This window comes from Spinacia oleracea, chromosome 4 (genome assembly GCF_020520425.1).
Source record: "Spinacia oleracea cultivar Varoflay chromosome 4, BTI_SOV_V1, whole genome shotgun sequence".
Taxonomy (NCBI): domain Eukaryota; kingdom Viridiplantae; phylum Streptophyta; class Magnoliopsida; order Caryophyllales; family Amaranthaceae; genus Spinacia; species Spinacia oleracea.
Genome location: NC_079490.1, coordinates 878,566 through 896,716, shown reverse-complemented (window position 1 = coordinate 896,716; position 18,151 = coordinate 878,566). Strand labels below are relative to the sequence as shown.

Here is an 18,151-nt window from a genome sequence, read left to right as displayed (position 1 = left end):
GTGCCCGTGTAAGGTCGTGCATTTTTCGTGCTGTGCCGGGCCGGGCTTTTTTCGTGTAGGGCCAGCCCGCCCACAACCATCTTTAAGTAAGAGTTCGGTTCTTTTTCGTCGGGTCTGGTTTGGTTTGAATTATTTTTTTTACCTGATTTAATCCTTCTTGTTTTGGTTTGATCTGATTCTTCATGGTTTAGTCTAATCTAATTCTTCTTGATCCAGCCTAATCTAATTTGATATTTCTTGTGTTGATCTGGTCTGATCTGAATATTTTCTCTGAGTAATTTTTGTTTTTCTAATCTTGTTTGGTCTGAATTTTTCGTATATGTTCTGATCTTGTCTAATTTTAACAAGAATAAGTAATCATTAATAAGAATAAGGTGAAAAGAAAATGGCCTAAACCAAACAACTTGATATGATTCGATATAGCGGTTTTTGATATAATTATATACTATATAAATATGAAATGTAATATTGACCTAAATTGAATTCGACTTAACTAAGGCAATAAGTATGATTAAAGTTGATTTGTTTCTTAATTAAATATTTCGTATAACGGAAAGTATCCTTAAATTTGATTTTCTTCACTTTTATGGTTTTAGGATGTGTATGAGTCTATGTGTATCTATCAGTGTATCACATCAATATAGTTATTTAACGGGGTTAGGCCCGTTAAAAGTCCAAATTGGATATTATGTGTCATGAAAATGAACTCTAAACTTAGATTGATCAATATTAATCAATAACTTTAAAAACCATAAATAAAAAGTTGAAATTTGACCTCAAAAATCATATACGTTAATCATAAAACAGATAAATCCATTAGTTTATAGCATCAACGTACCTTGATGATTGGGAACTTAATTAGAAGCATGATTTCAATCAAGAATTCAATCAAGAATAGAATAAACTCATTCTTAAAGTTTAGTTGTTCTATGATGATTCTTAGTACTAGTTTTTGCTTAATTTAATGGCATTTTATATACTTAAAATTAATCATAGAATGCATCAAACATAATTATAATACTATAATCTAAAACAAAAATAACATAAACAAAGGAATTTAGAACATTGAAAATATGACAACCTATCTACAATTTTCATGATAGTGACATAGTCATGCTCTCATGGAAATTATCACTTGTTCTTTAAACAATTCAACGCACCCCATAATATTGTGCCCCCTATAAAACAAAGAAATGGTTGCATCCTCGATCACATGTTATGTTATCTTGAGATATATAGAGTACAATTAATTTGAACATTAAATTTATCATAATTTGTAACTATGTGATTAGACAATACAACTATTTTAGTAAGAAGCAAAGTTGGGTCCTATCGAACAACTTTTGCCGAACATGCTTTATGCCATTGCCCATGGTCCTTAGCATACGAATCCCAAAATAATCGAAATAAGTTTCTTAATCATAGTGTTCATTACAAACTCTTAAGGAACAAGATAAAACGAGGTCAACAAATGACAAATTTCTACGTATAATCGGTACTACTTGTACCTTGTGTATAGTACAATCACGACTATTTTTTTTTTTTGTGTGTATTTACTTATATAGTGTGAGTATATGCGCATAAAGAAGTTTCTTAATCATAGGGTTCATTCCAAACTCTTAATAACAAGAATGAAGTTCAACATGGAAACTTTTTATATACAACCAGTTGTACTTGTACCTTGTGCATGGTACAATAATTAAGACTATTTCTTTGTCCATGTGCTTATACCGTGTGAGCATAAGCGTACAAACTTGTATCTTGTGCAATGCTTTCAAACTTGTATCTTGTGTACTTGTGCATGATATAACCAAAACTATTTCTTTATCCATATATATTACTATTACTACATACTAAAAGAGACACCAGAATGACACGTGTCAATTCCTGGTGCGATTTTTCCCCGCCAAAACCACTTTCCCAAAAAACTGTATCTTTTTTATTTTATTTTTATTCTCTACCTTTTTTTTATAAACTATTTATGTATGGAAACAAAATTTAGTTTATAAATTATGGCAATAATACATACGACGTAATAATAATTATTCTAAATTGGTAATATTTTAGTCAAATCTCTATATTAATAATGGGAAACACTCAATATTTTAGTCAAATTACCATATTAGCATTTTAAATATGCATATTAGATAAATAAATTTAAACGAGTATGTTAAAAATGTTATAACTATGCAGTAGTCTGGGAGATATTCAATTAAATATTTTATATAAAAAATGATCAAAATCTGTGCGTGCACAGATCTAATCTAGTACTTATATAGAATTATAGAGTAATCATATACACATAAAATTATTATTAATTATATCTTATAAAGTGGAAGTAACATCCTCTTTAACAAATCTAGATACTACTCTTAGATGTTGGGAGTCATACTTTTGGATTTTGGGCACAAAGTCAGCAAAGTGCTTTATCAAAGACAACACCCACAGATTTTCATTTAAGAATTTTCTAAAAAAAAACAGAGGGCCCACATTTTGATTTGGTTGGTGTAAAAGAGTATGCATAACTCCAGCCATTAAAGCATCCACGCAAATCGTTACTTAAGCTTCAATTCTAACAACTATATAAATACTGTATTCATTAATCAATGCATGGGCCTCTGCCTTAAACAAAACTATTTATTTTATTTTATATTAAAAACAAACAAAACATGAATTTCTAGTACTATAATCCAAATCTCAAATCTTAAGCAAAGCATCTATCAAATTAATCAATAGTATATACATGTAGGCAATTATGAAATTACTTTAATTTGTTGGTATTGTTTAGATATTAAAATGTTTTGTATTGTGTACATAGTGTAACAAATAACTAGTGTGTGGCCGTGTCCCGGTTGTTACATTGAAACGTTAAAATTTTAGATTTTTTTTGAGCTCAATATTTAACAAAAATACATGTATTCGTAAAGTGAAAAACATTCATTAAATTCGTCAACTTCAAAGATGATTCCAAAAACAAAACAAACATATCTCAAGTTTATACTCCATGCATACTCCAGTTAACAACATAAATCTTCAATCAATAGTCTGATGCTTTTGTCGTGAATCTTAACTAATGATAAAAAACAACGAATACTAAAATACCGGAAAAAATGGAAGGTCATACATGCATATAGACTGATTTCTATCTCCTGACGTGGTGAGTTGACCTAAATCTGGGCTTTTGATGGTTTGATTGTTAGTTCGGATCAATCCGAGCACCAAAGATCGAGTCAAGGTCAAGCGGCTCAAGCCATCATGCATGACTTTGTTGTGACTTACCGGGACATGGTTTTGGGCTAAGGAGTCGATGTTGTGCTGAAATTGAAACTTGAACCAATTCGACCTTATCTGAAATGAACTTATCCGAAGTTATTGAAACCAATTAAATACTTAAATCTGATTGAGCCAATAGGACTTGATAAAACCTGATTGTAATATTGGATTTGATCAGGTTTTATCACTATAGAGTAGATTTAAGAGAGTAAACTTATACTCCGTAGAACCTTATTGAAACTTATGGTACCTGATTAAAACTTATTGACCTTGTAGGACCTGCAAATTATCTACATTTATTCGGACCTATTAGATCCGAGACTTATATTTTCTAAGGTGAAGAAAACACAAACTAAGTCAATAAGGTGTTGTACACAATTGATCATGAACACGGGTATAAGGTAAGCGTTTCAACTACAGTAGAATAACCTTCTACTATCGAACACTTTTTTTGATATAGGAAAATGTTTATAGGTAAAATGATGTAATTGAAATTTGATCCGAGATCTAGGTGTCACCGTACCCCCTCAAAACTTTGCCAAATAAGATTTAAAATCTACTCACTTTATTGAACATGAGTGTGATCAAAGAAACATGTTAAACCATAATAAATCATACTTAAGTTATTATAATAAATTAATATATTTATTTTGGGAAAACGTATCAACAAGAGTCGCTTTGGCCGAGTGGTTAAGGCGTGTGCCTGCTAAGTACATGGGGTTTCCCCGCGAGAGTTCGAATCTCTCAGGCGACGTTTTTTTTGTTTTCCCCTTTTCCTTTTTGCTATTCAATATCATATTTTCTCCCAGAAATTATCTGAATTTTTGTTAGAATTCCAAAGATGCAATGAAATGATGAATACAAAGCTATTGAATTTATCAGCATTGTTTAGTTCATATAAGTTGTCATATGATGAAGTTTGCTCAATTTTACAGAGATGCACCAAGGCAAAGGCATCATATTCAGCCAAGAAAATTCATGGGATGTTGATAATATCTGGGACTGATGTGTCCAGAATGTCATTGGATGCAAAGATTCTGGGTGTGTATGCTAGTTGTGGTAATCTGAGGTATGCACACCAACTGTTTGATAAAATGCCAAACCCAAATGTTTTCGCTTTCAATTGGATGATTTCAGTTATGTCTTTCCATGGGAATTATCAGGAGGCAATTGGGTATTTTTCTTTGATGCAAAAGATGGGAACCTTACCTAATAAGTATACACTTTCGTTTGTCTTGAAATCTTGTGTTGGTTTGTTGGATTTGAATAAGGGAAGGGGAGTTCATGCTGTGATGAATAAAATGGGTTTTGAGTGTGATGCATTAGTTTGCAATGCTTTGGTTGATATGTACTGTAAATGTGGTAACACACAATATGCTAGGAGGCTCTTTGACAGAATGTCGAGTAAAGATATCGCGTCTTGGACATCCATGATTTCTGGATATTGTAATACAGGGAAACTCAATGAAGCAATAGCATTGTTTGAGCAGATGAAGCTGGAAGGGTTTGAGCCAAATGATTTCACATGGAACGCGATAATAACTGGGTATGCTCAGAGTGGAGATCGCGATGGTGCTCTTGAACTTTTCTCTAGAATGAATAGGGAAGGGTTGTGTTGTGACTTGATTACTTGGAACGCATTGATTTCTGGTTTTTCTCGCAGCAAACACCCATTTGAGGCTCTTAAATTGTTTAGGGAGATGTTAATAGCTGGAATCAGACCCAATCATGTAACCGTAACAGGGCTGCTTCCAGTTTGTGGATTGATTGGATCACCCCAAAGAGGAAGGGAACTTCATGGCTTGATATGTAGACTGTCCCTTGAAGTCAACGTCTATGTAGCTAGTGCTCTTATTGACATGTACTCGAAATCTGGAAGTGTTAAAGCTGCTAAAAACGTATTTGAGGGAACTCTTGTCCGGAATGTTGCATTATGGAATGTTATAATTGGATGCCTTGGGAAGAACGGTGTTGTTTTTGAGTCCCTGCGATTGTTTGAAGAAATGCAAGAACAGGGTTTCCAGCCAAATGAAGTGACTTTAGTTTGTGTTCTTTCCGCTTGCAGCCATGGTGGGTTAGTTGAAAAGGCCATGGAAATCTTTAGGTCTATGAAAGAGAAATATCAGGTTGAGGCCAACAAGGAGCACTATGCTTGTGTTGTTGACCTATTATCCCGTGCTGGGGAGGTAGAAGAAGCTTATGAATTGATAAAAAGGATGCCAATGGAAGCTACAGAATCGATTTTTGGGGCTTTCTTCAATGGGTGTAATATACATGGAAGAAGAGATCTAGCTGAAAAAATGGCTGACAGTCTTCTGAAAGCAGCCTGGAAGAAGCCTGGAGCACTTGTGACATTGTCGAACATACATGCGGCTGGAGAAGAGTGGCAAGGAGTTCAAAATGTTAGGAAGTTGATGAAGGGAATAGGCGTTTATAAGAAGCCTGGATTCAGCCTTTGACAAAAAAGAATTCATCTCTTGAATTTGAGGTCATAGAAAATGAAGATATAGTTTATTTTTAGTTTGTCAAGAATCATGTTTGGATGATTTACTGCTTGCAGATTAGCAAATTTCAGTTGCCATGTCTACTTAACAATTGGAGATTCCATTGAGGTAAATGCTGCCTAATTCGTCGTGGTAAAACTTAAAAGTGCTTTTATGCGATTTGATTCATTGTTGCGTAATTCTTTTGTTTGATCATGTGAACGGAGTAGCTTATTTTGTTATTTGTTATTTGATTGTTTCATAGGTTGCTTCCCTGTATTCTTGAGTGCTATCTTTTTATGCAACCTTTATGATGCTCTTTCAGTGTTGCATGATGTTTGATGAATTTATCATTCAGATGTTAACTACGGATTCATTTTCAGTGTGATTTATCTGCGGTATTTTGATGAGTGCAGTAAGAATTGGTGACATGTATTTGTGTTTTTTTCAAATAATTTGGAAGTTCATTTGAAATTACAACAGTATTTTCTGCATCATAAAAAATGTTCTATTCTGAGAAATGGATGTCCATTTTTGCATTTCAATGCCTTGTCTTGGATGTCATTAGAAATTCATTTGAAAACTATCACAAAGCTGATACTGTATACAATGGTCGTATCTAGGGGATATAAGTTGCTTTATTTTGAACGAGAATTCTACCTGATACAATTGAGAAACTAGCTCAAAGATGGTTTTTATTTTGTATTAGAACTAGTAGGAAAACAGGTGATTAACCTAGATAACCCAGAAGGATTTAAGGTTGGGTGGTAACTGAAAATGAGGTCAGACAAGGTGGTCTAGCCACTTCAGCAACACCCTCAAGCATCTGTATAACCCTTTTCATTGTAGGTCTTAGGCCTGGGTCTTCCTGTACACACCATAAAGCAACCATTACAAACCTCTCTAGTTGCAGCGTCTCATTAAGTGCTTCCATATCGCCCTCAACAAGAGCTTCTAATCTGTTAGATTCAAAACAATCGAATGCCCAGTCTGTCAGAATCGCTCCCTCCCCACTGATATCCATGCACACACTTCTTCTACAACATATGATCTCCAACAACAAAACCCCAAAACTGTACACATCCACTTTTACTGTCACTGGCTTGTTTCTGAACCATTCAGGGGCAAGGTACCCTTTAGTCCCTCTTACTGCAGTATTTGTATGGGTCTGGTTTAAAACCAAAAGCTTTGCCATACCAAAGTCAGATATTCGGGCATTATAGTAATCATCAAGAAGTATGTTCTGCGGCTTTATATCACAATGGATGATCTGTGTGCTGCATTCCTCGTGCAAATACAAGAGTCCCCTTGCAATCCCTTGTGCAATTTGAATCCTTGAAGTCCAGCTTGGCCTAAAATCACCGAAAAGGTAATCTGCCACGGTACCATTGTTCATATATTCATATACCAGTAACCGTTGATCTTCTTCCTTGCAAAATCCTATAAACCGAACCAAATTTTTGTGATGAGTCTGACCAATCACATTCACTTCAGTTTTAAATTCCTTGTCAGAATCCTTATATATTCGATCTAATCTTTTGACAGCTACCATAATAGAAGCTCCTCCTCCTCCGATCTTCCCTCTGAAAACCGTGCCAAAAGACCCTCGTCCTATCTCTTTCTTGAACCCATCTGTCGCATTTGCGAGCTCTTTGTAGCTGAAGCAATGGACGCTACTATACTCACTAAGAGTTTTACTTCTCTGATGATGTTCATCAAGCAATCTGGAATGCTTGTTGTTATACATGAAGCAAATCCCTATAACAATAGCACTCAGCAGAAGGAAATTAACACATACAGAGCTACCAAATAGTGCTACAGATACCCGATCCTTCTTGTATTTATATGGAGTTGCAAATGTAGGATTTACTGGGTCGTCGTTGGAACCATTTCCATTCCCCACCTTAAGCCAAGCTAACCTATTTACTCCGCTATCCTGTTTCCCATTGGAGAGTGGCAGCTTCTTCTTCCAACAAGTTTGTGTATTTTCTCTGAAAATTGCAGCACCACAGAAACAATCATTTACACAAGAAGTCTTGCATTCTTCTTCACTGCAAGGCTCAAGCTGTGCGTAGTCTGCTAATGGCCAATCAATATTTCGAAGCTGAACTAGCTTATATTCATCTTTGGTAGCCGCAGTACCCTGCACGCCTTTCTCATCATCACAACTGTCTTGCTTGAAATTCGGTATGCAGCTGCTGTATGTATCATTAGGGTCCATCAGAGAATAATATGGTGGGCATTGACATCTTGGCCTTTTGTCCCCATCATCAATGCTGCAAATGCTGTTATACCCACACGCGCCACTGCCAACTCCTCCAAGAACTGATGTGCATATGTTATCGGGGATTGACTGAATATTGGACCACCAGACACCATTGTTGGCTGCGAAGGTTTTCGGGTGATAATACCAGGTCAAGACCCCATCATAGTCCAGTGTTACTCTCTGATAATTAGCCTTGGATGAGACTAACTTTTCTGCTGGTGTGAGATCAAACCTTGAACCGTTCTTTCTATGTATATACAAATCCCCTGACTCGTTGTAAATCACTCTGTCACCAGCATTTCCTGGGTTTGTTTCGTCATCAGTGCCACTAGCATAGTAATTCCCATTGGAAAAATCAGTTTCTATGTCCCTTGTGATTAGGACTAAGTTTCCATCATCTTGAAAGCGTAGTTGGAACCTCCCTTTCGTAAAATTGGTTTCTGATCGCCGGGAATCGACCTTGCTTCCCACTGTCATAATCTGGGTAGGAAGCAAAGTATCTGTGGGATGGTCAAAGCTCTCCCAAACTGCATCATCAGTGTTGCTACCTGTTATCACAGAAGCAAGAAAGATTATAAATAGCATATTGAGGAGTACATATTACAAAATACAACTAGATTATAACCTAGAGAGTTTATATAGTACTCTCTAGACATATACGGATCCCCGTGTTGGGGCGTTGCAGTAAGGGGTTTGACCGACTGAAAGACATAGTCTAACACTACCTTTGAGCACAAAATTCCCAGTATCATTCATAAAACCATAGTTAACAACAGCTCCACCACTTAACCCATCAGTTGTATTCCATAGAGGAGTTCCTTGAGGGTCATTGAGAACTAAGCCCTCGATAGCAGTTATCTTGACTGATGAACCTTGGGGAACAGGATTACCATCATTCGCATACCAAACTATGGTATCAGGAATCTTGGCGTACCAGATGGCAAGCAAGAAGAGATTGTTGTTGTTAGGAAATTGATGAAAACCAAAGGCAAAATCGCCTGAAGGGGAAAGCAATGACGAACCATTATTGCCGGTGGCTTTGAGAGATTGGCCAACTGTTATTTGGCTACCAGTTTGTGCAGCAATTGATGATGATGATTGTAGGAGTAAGAGTGTAAAGAAGAAGGAGAAAAGGATAAATGATGGAGGCCACGCCATTGCTAAACAAGGTATGTATATTTTTTGTTATTTTTTTATTTTTTATTGTGAACCAGATGAAGAATTGGCTCATATGTAGTGAGGAGACTAGGATGACTTCTCTAGTCTAGAGTCTTCCAAGTGGAAAATTTGAAAAGTATACTCCCTGACCCACTTTCTGTTTAATGTTGAGCTGTTCTTTTGGTCGAGGGCAGTTGTGGGAAGGTTTTCCAGCCACTCAAAACTTTGTCATCTGTATTTGTATGATTGAACCTGTTCCCACATTTCTTCTTCGAATTGAGTTTGCAATAGTGTTCTTGCAATAGGCTGTAGGTGAACTCTTTTTCTAACTTGACCAAGTCGTCCATACATAATGTTGGTAATGCGGTTTAAAGATATGCTATGCAGGTCATTGAACGACTTGGTATGGACATATTTTGGTACTGACATATTTTGTATTGGTACTCAAGATGGTTGTATTTAGGTTACTTGTGTCCATATGGATACAAGCCACTTGAGGTTTAGCATTCCTCTATACTTAGTATGTGGTTAGCATTATAAGCCATGGAAAATGATGTCATTTTACATGGTAGAAATGTACCCAAAAAAAATGAATATGGTTCTTGCTTGTCTCTAATGACTTTTCAACTTGCTGTCAATTAACAAGTCTTCTGCATAGGACAAATGCTGTCAGTTAACAAGTCTTCTGCATAAGACAAACTTGCTTGTTACTTCCAATACTCGCCTAATATGCAAAAAGAATAGTTCCTGGACTCCTAATGTAAGGATAAAGATGGCTGTGGGCCGGGCCGGCATGAGGCCCGACAACACATGCTTAATTTAGTAAACTTAGGCTTAGACACGATGGCCCGGACCGGGACCTATTATGAAAATTTTCATCCCGACATGATGCAAAGTGGGCTTTGCATGGACCAAGCCCGAAGCCCGGCCCACACCGGCCCACAGCCATCTTTATTATGGAGTAGTAAGCGTAGCTTAAACTGCTTTTATTTTCATTATACTTGTTATATAGCTGGAGATTACTGTTAGAGGTTAGAGCTTAAACACAAGTCTGCTAATTTGATTTTGATAACCCAGTGACCCGAATGGTGTGTCCATGTAAAAAAGATGGACCAGAGATCGCGCTCCTTTTTCTCTGGTGAAGAATGAGGAGTCCTAAAGAAAAATTTGGCCCGAAGTTTGGCACGACCTAATGGGAAGAGTTTTTAAGGCGTGACCCTGCCCGAACCCGGCCCACATTTTGATCAGGTCTACCTGGAACAATCTTAGTTTTTTATATGTATTATTATGTTGGAGAAGGGTGAATTGAGGAGAAGTATCCTTCGTGATTGATACATGGGGAGGACATCTTGTCCATGTAGCCGACTCCATCCTTTTGGGGTAAAGAGTAAAGACTATGGTATTGTTGTTCACGTGTCAGTTGTTTGATTCCCGGTGTTTCATTTTCCCGATTTTTAGATCAACATCGTTAGTTACTTTGTTCGTCTAGTGATATACTGATATCTGTTATCCTTCAGAGTTCTGAGTCACGAGAGGTTTGTACTATATTGTGGATTCCATCACTTAGCAGCAATCTTCTGGTTGTTTTTCTGAGAACAAAACATGGTTGTCTCTGAAATAAAGCTTACAGTTTTCTTTTAGAGAAAAATAGAAACTGATTTTACTCTTGTCCTTGTGTACTTCCTGCAAGTTTTCTCTACTGAGTGCTTAATTATCGTTCTTGTGCAGCTACCAAGTCCTTGAATGTCGCTCCATTTGGCTACAGCTAGCTTATACGAGGTATGTTTTAGTCTTTTCATAGTTTTCCACATATGAATATGATAAGTCTGCTAAGTGCTAACGTTCTGTGTTGATCATTCATTCTTGTGGTTCAGATTGTGCAAATGTGAAGATTCCCAGCAACTAAACTCGTGTCTCCATCAAAATGAAAACAGAACTTGGTATTGATACCTCCTCAGAACAACCTTCATGCCTGTACAGTTCTGTTCAAAAATCTTCCTCCAGTAAGTATTATCATTTATCAACACAATTTCTATTATCTTATTTGTGTTTTTTTTTGTTTTACAAATATGGTGGTATAAGACACTTTATGATAAGATGAAGACATTTGTTCCCTCAAAAAAGAAACAAGACCATTAGTTATGGCAGAAAAATAGGAGGAGAACTTCCATGGTTCCGAAACAAATCATTAACTCCTACATTGGCAACAATGCTACATCGGGCTAGCTTAAGTTCTCGGAATTAGGTTTCTGATTCACACTGTCACTTACTAAGCTTGCTAATAAAAGTATAAAACTAATGTCACTTACCAAAAGCCCCTCTTCCGATCTCGTCCTTGAACCCGTTTGTTGCATGTTCAAGCTCCTTGTATCTGAAGCAACAGACTCCACTATACTCTCTGAAAGTTTTACTCTGACGCTCTTTTGGGAATTTAGAACGAGTTTTCTTATACATGATGAAAATTCCCAAAACAGTTGCATTTATCAGAATGAAATTAACACTTACAGATATACTCAACAGGGCTTTTACTACAGGACTTTTCTTCTTGCATTTCAGTTTTCCAGGAGGATTACCATTCCCCACCTTAAGAAAAGTTAACCCTGTAACCCCACTTCCGTTCCTTCCATTAGAGAGTGGCAGCCTCTTCTTCCAACACCTGGAATCATATTCACTGTAAATGGCAGCAACGCAGAAACAGTCACCGAGACAAGAACTCTGACAACCCTCTGCACTGATAGGCTGAAGCCGTGCATAATCACCAAACGGCCAATTAGTGTTTTTAAGCTGGACTAGCCTTTATTCCTGTCCTTGTACTTCACAAAAACCTTGATTGAAATTTGCGGGTTCGGGCCGGGCCGAGGCCTTAAAACTGGTCCATTATGTCGGACCGGGTCGGGCCAATCTTGGGTCGATTTTGTGTGTCCAAGCCCCGCTAATTCGGGTCAGAAACAGCGGGATTTCAGGCCGGGGCAAATTTATAACTAAAAGTCTAAAAGTGTAGTTTTACGTTTCCTAAAACCCTCTAATTTCGGGTTGGACCGGGCCGGGCCCATGTTGATCAGCTCTAGCGTGCAAAATCACCAAACGGCCAATTAGTGTTTCTAAGCTGGACTAGCCTGTATTCATCCTTGACTACACCCTGTCCTTGTACTTCACAAAAACCTTGATTGAAATTTGGTACACAGCTTCCATGCTTATCAAGTTATCATCAGTATCTAGCAGAGAATAGCCTTGTGGACAGCTACATGTTGGCCTATTGTCTTTTCCGAGGCTGCAAATGCTGTTAAACCCACATATTCCACTGCCTAATTCTGGTTCGGGTGAACCTGTTGTTGTGGTACATATGTTGTCTGGTCTTGTCTGCACCATGGTCCAATCATCACTAACCGAAGTTTTCGAGACATAATACCATGTCAAAACCCCATCAAAGCTCAAAGTTACCCTCTGGTAATAATCTTTTGATTGGACTGTATTTCCTGGTGGTAATAGATCATACTTTGACCCATCCTTTTTCAGTATATACCCAGAATCATTGTAGACCAATCTCAGACCTGCATTTTCCGGGTTTGCTGGGTTATTAGTGCCACTAGTGTAGTAAGCACCATAGGCATAACCAGTTGTTAGGTCTCTGGAATTGAGAACGAGGTCCTGTTTTGAACTTCTCAGCCCGGCACAATACAGTGTGGGCCCGACCCGAAGCATGACCCGGCCCACAGCCATCTTTAAGTGGCACTCCATAGGAGGGTTCCTTTAGGGTTGCTGAGGACTAAGCCCTTATCAGGGATCTTGGCATACCAGATGGATGAATACATTAGTTCTGTCAAAAAAAAAGGGACACAGTAGTTATGGCAGAAAAATAGTAAGAGAACAATGGATAGTTTTCTAAATATCCTAGATAGTTTTTTCTGATGGAAATAGTATTTTTATTCTCCAAGTATATTGTGTTTTCCTGAACTGCTATGTGATATTCTTTGCTTGCAGATTACGGAGTATGTCGTACGTTGTTTTCCAACATTGGAAGATGACGCCGATACAAATCAACGAAGGAACAGATGCTTTGTTAATAGTTGACAATTTCAGGGAGAAACTTCATACCAGTTTCATGATCATAGATCATAATGCTTGTTCTACTTGAGGAGCAATTTTGTTTCAGGGTTTTTTTATCCTCTAAAAAGTCAACTATTTGGTTAGGTGTAATTTTGACTCGTTTGAGTAATCAATATTGGCATAAAAATTCAAAAAATTCTTGTACAGTTGTACACTGACCTTGAATTTTGATGCTTGAATGAATGGCTGGTGTTTTCTTGTACTGTATATAGAACTATAGAAGTAATTACTTCGTCTGTTCCTTTTTACGGAGTACTCCCTCCGTCCCTTAATATTCGCACCGGTTTGACCGGTGCAGAGTTTAAGACACTTGAATTGACTTATTAATTTAATAGTGTTAGTTGATAGTGGAGTATTTTTTTAATATAGTTAATGGGAAATGTGTAAGGGATGGGAAGTGGTGAGTGGGGTATGTGAATTTTTAAATGATTTTATGTATGGAATAGTGGTGTAGGTGGGTTAGTAAGTGTAAGAAATAATATAATATCGGTAAGAATTTCCATTTATAGAAACGGTGCAAGTATTAAGGGACGGCCCGAAAAGGAAAACGATGCGAGTATTAAGGGACAGAGGGAGTAATGTTATTTTACCATTCGCACAAACATTGAGGGAAGCTAGATGTTTTAATGGTCTTATCACTAGGGGGAAACTAGATGGCACTGGCCTAGGCCAAGCCGAGGAACGACACAAGCACGGAAAAAGCACAGCCCGGCACGAGTACAAAGCCATGGACCGTGTGATGGGCTCGAGCCTCAGTTATTTGGAAAATCATGACACGACAAAACATATTAAAATGAGTGAAAGATAGGTCATACACGACGACCCAAACTGATCCCAGCACATGGGCTTGGGCTGTGCCTGGGCCATGATTTTGAAAAAATGGTCCAGCCCAGCACGTATTAAGCGGCCTTGGTGCGGGCTGGACCTGTCAGGCTCAAGTCACCTGGGCTCAGTACGAAATACGGCCTGGCCATTTCCATCTTTACCTAAAGTCAACTCTAGTGCTGATATTGTTGACCAATCTCACATCATTACAGATGCAAAGCATGTAAGCCACACAAATTTGAATATGCACATGGAAAACAGATCAACACAGATCGAAACCTTGGTTACAGATTTTTAATCATCATCAGTTCATAACTTGGTTCAGAAAAAAAATATAGTTTAGATTAAAAAAACACTATAATCACACCCAACTAGGTTAAAAGTCAAGAGTGAAGACCTGTTAACAAAGTCCAACCTAGTTTCAAGTTCAAACAATATAGTTCAAAAGCACAACTATAAACAGATTAATTGGTGCATATCACAAGGAACTCCAATGTCAAAACTTGAGCCAACAAAAAGAATCTGTGAAAATAACATAAAGTTGAAACAAATATAACTCCAATGGTCAAAACTTGAGCCAACATTAATAATAATCTCTGAAAATAACATGAAGTTGAAACTACAGCAAAAAAAGGATTCTGGTTTTGATTGATCACAATACAGTAAAGTTGAAATTAGGAAGCTTGTATTGTATTCTCTCTCGATCATGTAGATACACTCGGTGCTGTGAGGAAAGCTCTTCCAGGTTGACGATTGGATAGAGGTCCATGGCATCCAAGAAGCTGCAACGTAATCACAACAACATAAATAAATAATCAGATCAAACCCTAAATAATGTACAATTACATACTCCCTATTATTATGATTTTGAGTTATGTACATTAGTTATGTTTATCAACCCTAAACAAGGTGTATTTCATTTGGTTACCAAAAGTAATTCGTACCACAATCATAATACCAACTATGGGATTGTTTTCCAAGATTAGGCCAGGCAATACAACATAGGGCTTTGCATGCCCTCACCATTTATTATTATACATATCCCATTAACTTTAAAATGGCGTTCAAACAAAATGGACCAAAATCATTTACCGGTAAAAGCTAGGGTGATGTTTGGTTGCACTTGGGAAGTTATATTTCCCTCGTATTTGCAATTCCCATGTATTTTAACTTCCTAGGAAATGAGTATTCTTGTTTGGTTGAGCATAGGAAGTTAGAATTCACATGGAAAGTTCTACTTACCTAGGGAGGACTAGGTTTATTGTGCAATAACAAGTAGAGATTATTATCGACCAACAAAAGGGAACACTTTATGCAATAAACTAACTATAAAATCCCAATGCACAATTTCGGGGTTCAATTACACATACATCACAAGTTAAGCAACCCTGAAAAAAAAAATACAGCATAGCCAGTAGCCACAAAAACTTGACTAATTACTACACAGAAATACAGAGAAAATTCATTTTGACAGCATATAACCAACCCAGTAATAACAAAAGATGAGTTTTCACAACTTTCACCAAAATCCATATACTTTAAAGTTTACAAGTTGCTAAAACATGAAACACCAATGTCATTGAGATAAAAAATCAGGGAATAATAAATATAAGTCACGAGAAACAAGCAAGTTGATAAGTTGACAAACCTTGGCATTGACACCATCATTTAAAATCCTGTTCTCAGATTTGTACTTGAGATAATCAGCGCGATTGTGTTTAGTGAAGCCCCTGCAACCAAAGTCAAAGAAAAATACGATATAAACCTCCCATTTTTTTCAAACTAAGAAACAAAGTAAACACTATACATTTAAGCAGGCAGCAAATTAACTAGTTAATTAGTTAACATTAATTACCACTTCCTGCTGATAATAATCTTTTGACGGCCAGGGAACTTGAACTTGGCACGACGGAGAGCTTCCTGGGCATGTTGACTGTTACCGTCCTTGCAACGAACAGAAAGGAGGACTTGACCAATAGCAACACGAGCACAAACACCTTGTGGTTTGCCAAAAGCACCCCTCATACCTGTTTGGAGCCTATCAGCACCAGCACATGAAAGCATCTTGTTGATACGAAGAACATGGAACGGGTGAACCCTAACCCTTAGATGGAAAGCATCCTTTCCAGCAAACTTGGTCATGTACTTGTTGCAGGCAATACGGGCAGCTTCCAATGCCTCACTTGACACGTTTTCCTTCTCCCAACTCACAAGATGAACACAAAAGGGGAATTCATCCACACCTTTCCTCTTCATACCCACATCATAAATCCTGATTTTTGGATCAGGGACACCTCGGCAAAAACGCGATTTTGGGTATGGCTTGTTCTTAATCTGACGGTAACATCTAGCAGGCCCTAAAAATTAAAAAAGAAACCCATGAAAAACTAGGAAAAATTAAAGCAAACCATCTTTATATCACATTTCAGCTTCAAACCAATAACAACATTTCAGCTTCTTCAACAAAACCAACAAACAAACCCAATCACATTTCAGTTTCTTCAGCACAAACAAACCCAATCAAACTAATCAGATTACCTTTTATTAACAAACTCTATTAAAGAAAATCATCTTTCTATCTAATTAACATAAGCAACCCATTAAAAACTAAAAAAACTATATCATCTTTGTTAAAAAAGACCCATTTCAAACCAATAACAATTCAGCTTCTTCAACAAAACCAAACAAACCCAATCACCCATTTCAGTTCTTCAGCACAAACAAACCTAATCAAACTAATCAGATTACCTTTTATTAACAAACCCCATTAAAGCAAATCATCTTTCTATCTAATTAAGATAAGCAACCCATGAAAAACTACAAAAGCTACATCTTCTTTGTTAATTGTTATTTTACATGGTCACTACTCAAGCATTAATCCAACCTCATACAAAAACACCAAAAATCAACAATTTACATGAAAAAGCAACAAAAAAATAGACGATTCTACACTAATTTTTAACAACCGAAACCTAATAACTAATTGCATAGGAAGCAATTAACCACTAAAAATACTCCGGGGAAAGGCACTCAATAAAGTATCCTAATTTCTCAAACAAACTGAATTCGCATGATCCCATTACAAATAAATAAACATAATTGGCATTTCGAGCTGCAATTGAAGAGAAAAAAATGAAAGAGATGAAGATCTTACTTCTACCCATTGCGAACGATTCAGGAAATGCTCAGCTCCGAAATCTGAAAAACCCTAGAAATAATTCTGGGCTTCTAAATATTTATATAACGAGTGATGGACGTGTTTTTTTGACATCGATGAGTAAAGATGGACGTCTGTGTGGCTGGGCCCATATTTGTTGGGCCGGGCTGCGACGTTTATAGTATAGCCATCTATTGGCAATTTGGCATACGTGTACCCACCTAAGAGCTGTCAAAACATGTCATCGGTCGGATCCGGAACGGGTCATCTCGAGTCATTAATAGGTCGGGTCGGGTCGCGTTTGTTACTTTGTCATTCGGGTTCGGTCAGGTTGGTTTTCGGCCGGATCATGTCGGATTTTTTCTAATTTCGGTACAAGTCGGGTTCGGGTCGAGTCATGTTCGGTCCGGGTTCAATTTCGGATTTGGGTCTTATATAGTCGGTTTATAGAAGTTAATATCGGGTTTGGGGTCAAGTTCGGGTCGGATAATTTTCAGGTCGGGTTCACTCTCGAACACGGGTTAATATCAAATCAATACCTAATTTGGTCATCTCAAAATATTCAAGCGTAAAATGTTTACTGCACAGGTCGAGTCATGAACAGGTTATGTGGTAAAAATAGGATTAAGGTCATTGTCGATTTTTTGGGTATCGAATCGGGTTCAGATCATTGTTCAGTCGGGTCTGTTCGGTTATCGGTTATCTTTCGGTCGGGTGTCAGGTTCGGATTCGGGTCATACAACATCGAGTTACAATTGGTTATCGTTTTTTTCGGGTCGGGTTTCGGGTTACCTGTTTTACCAAAAATTTGGGTCATGGTCGGTTATGGGTTCAAGTCGGGTTTTCGGGTCGTGTCAATTTTTGACAGCTCTACCCACCGTT

The 18,151-nt window shown here is 37.3% G+C and overlaps 3 protein-coding genes and 1 non-coding gene across 10 annotated transcripts; 2 read left to right on the top strand and 2 right to left on the bottom strand.

The window, feature by feature from the left end:
- The first annotated feature begins 3,945 nt into the window (after positions 1 to 3,945).
- TRNAS-GCU (transfer RNA serine (anticodon GCU)) lies at positions 3,946 to 4,027 on the top strand. Its single transcript has one exon. It is a non-coding gene; the product is annotated as a tRNA-Ser (tRNA).
- On the top strand, positions 3,963 to 13,494 carry LOC110802331 (pentatricopeptide repeat-containing protein At5g15300). Of its 7 annotated transcripts, XR_008932318.1 has the most exons (5): positions 9,056 to 9,191; positions 10,258 to 10,428; positions 10,909 to 10,959; positions 11,055 to 11,183; positions 13,162 to 13,494. XR_008932318.1 is itself a non-coding variant. In XM_056842842.1 (4 exons), the coding sequence occupies exon 1, from the start codon at positions 4,125 to 4,127 to the stop codon at positions 5,730 to 5,732; it is 1,608 nt and encodes a 535-aa protein (XP_056698820.1). In that variant the 5' UTR covers positions 3,963 to 4,124; the 3' UTR covers positions 5,733 to 5,885; positions 10,909 to 10,959; positions 11,055 to 11,183; positions 13,162 to 13,494. The 7 variants fall into 7 exon arrangements, 1 of the variants encoding a protein (XP_056698820.1); XM_056842842.1 differs by lacking the exons at positions 9,056 to 9,191; positions 10,258 to 10,428 and adding an exon at positions 3,963 to 5,885; XR_002537125.2 differs by lacking the exon at positions 10,258 to 10,428 and having other exon boundaries at positions 9,052 to 9,191.
- On the bottom strand, positions 6,242 to 9,180 carry LOC110802312 (G-type lectin S-receptor-like serine/threonine-protein kinase LECRK3). Its single transcript, XM_022007761.2, has 2 exons — positions 8,748 to 9,180; positions 6,242 to 8,570 (listed from the first exon to the last, which is right to left on the bottom strand). The coding sequence occupies exons 1-2, from the start codon at positions 9,178 to 9,180 to the stop codon at positions 6,511 to 6,513; spliced, it is 2,493 nt and encodes an 830-aa protein (XP_021863453.1). The 3' UTR covers positions 6,242 to 6,510.
- A 1,121-nt stretch (positions 13,495 to 14,615) lies between the features above and the next one.
- On the bottom strand, positions 14,616 to 17,406 carry LOC110802336 (60S ribosomal protein L10). The gene is made up of 4 exons (XM_022007792.2): positions 17,267 to 17,406; positions 15,968 to 16,469; positions 15,761 to 15,842; positions 14,616 to 14,894 (listed from the first exon to the last, which is right to left on the bottom strand). Exons 1-4 carry the CDS (start codon positions 17,274 to 17,276, stop codon positions 14,817 to 14,819), a joined length of 672 nt encoding a protein of 223 aa, XP_021863484.1. The 5' UTR covers positions 17,277 to 17,406; the 3' UTR covers positions 14,616 to 14,816.
- Between the last annotated feature and the right edge of the window lie 745 nt (positions 17,407 to 18,151).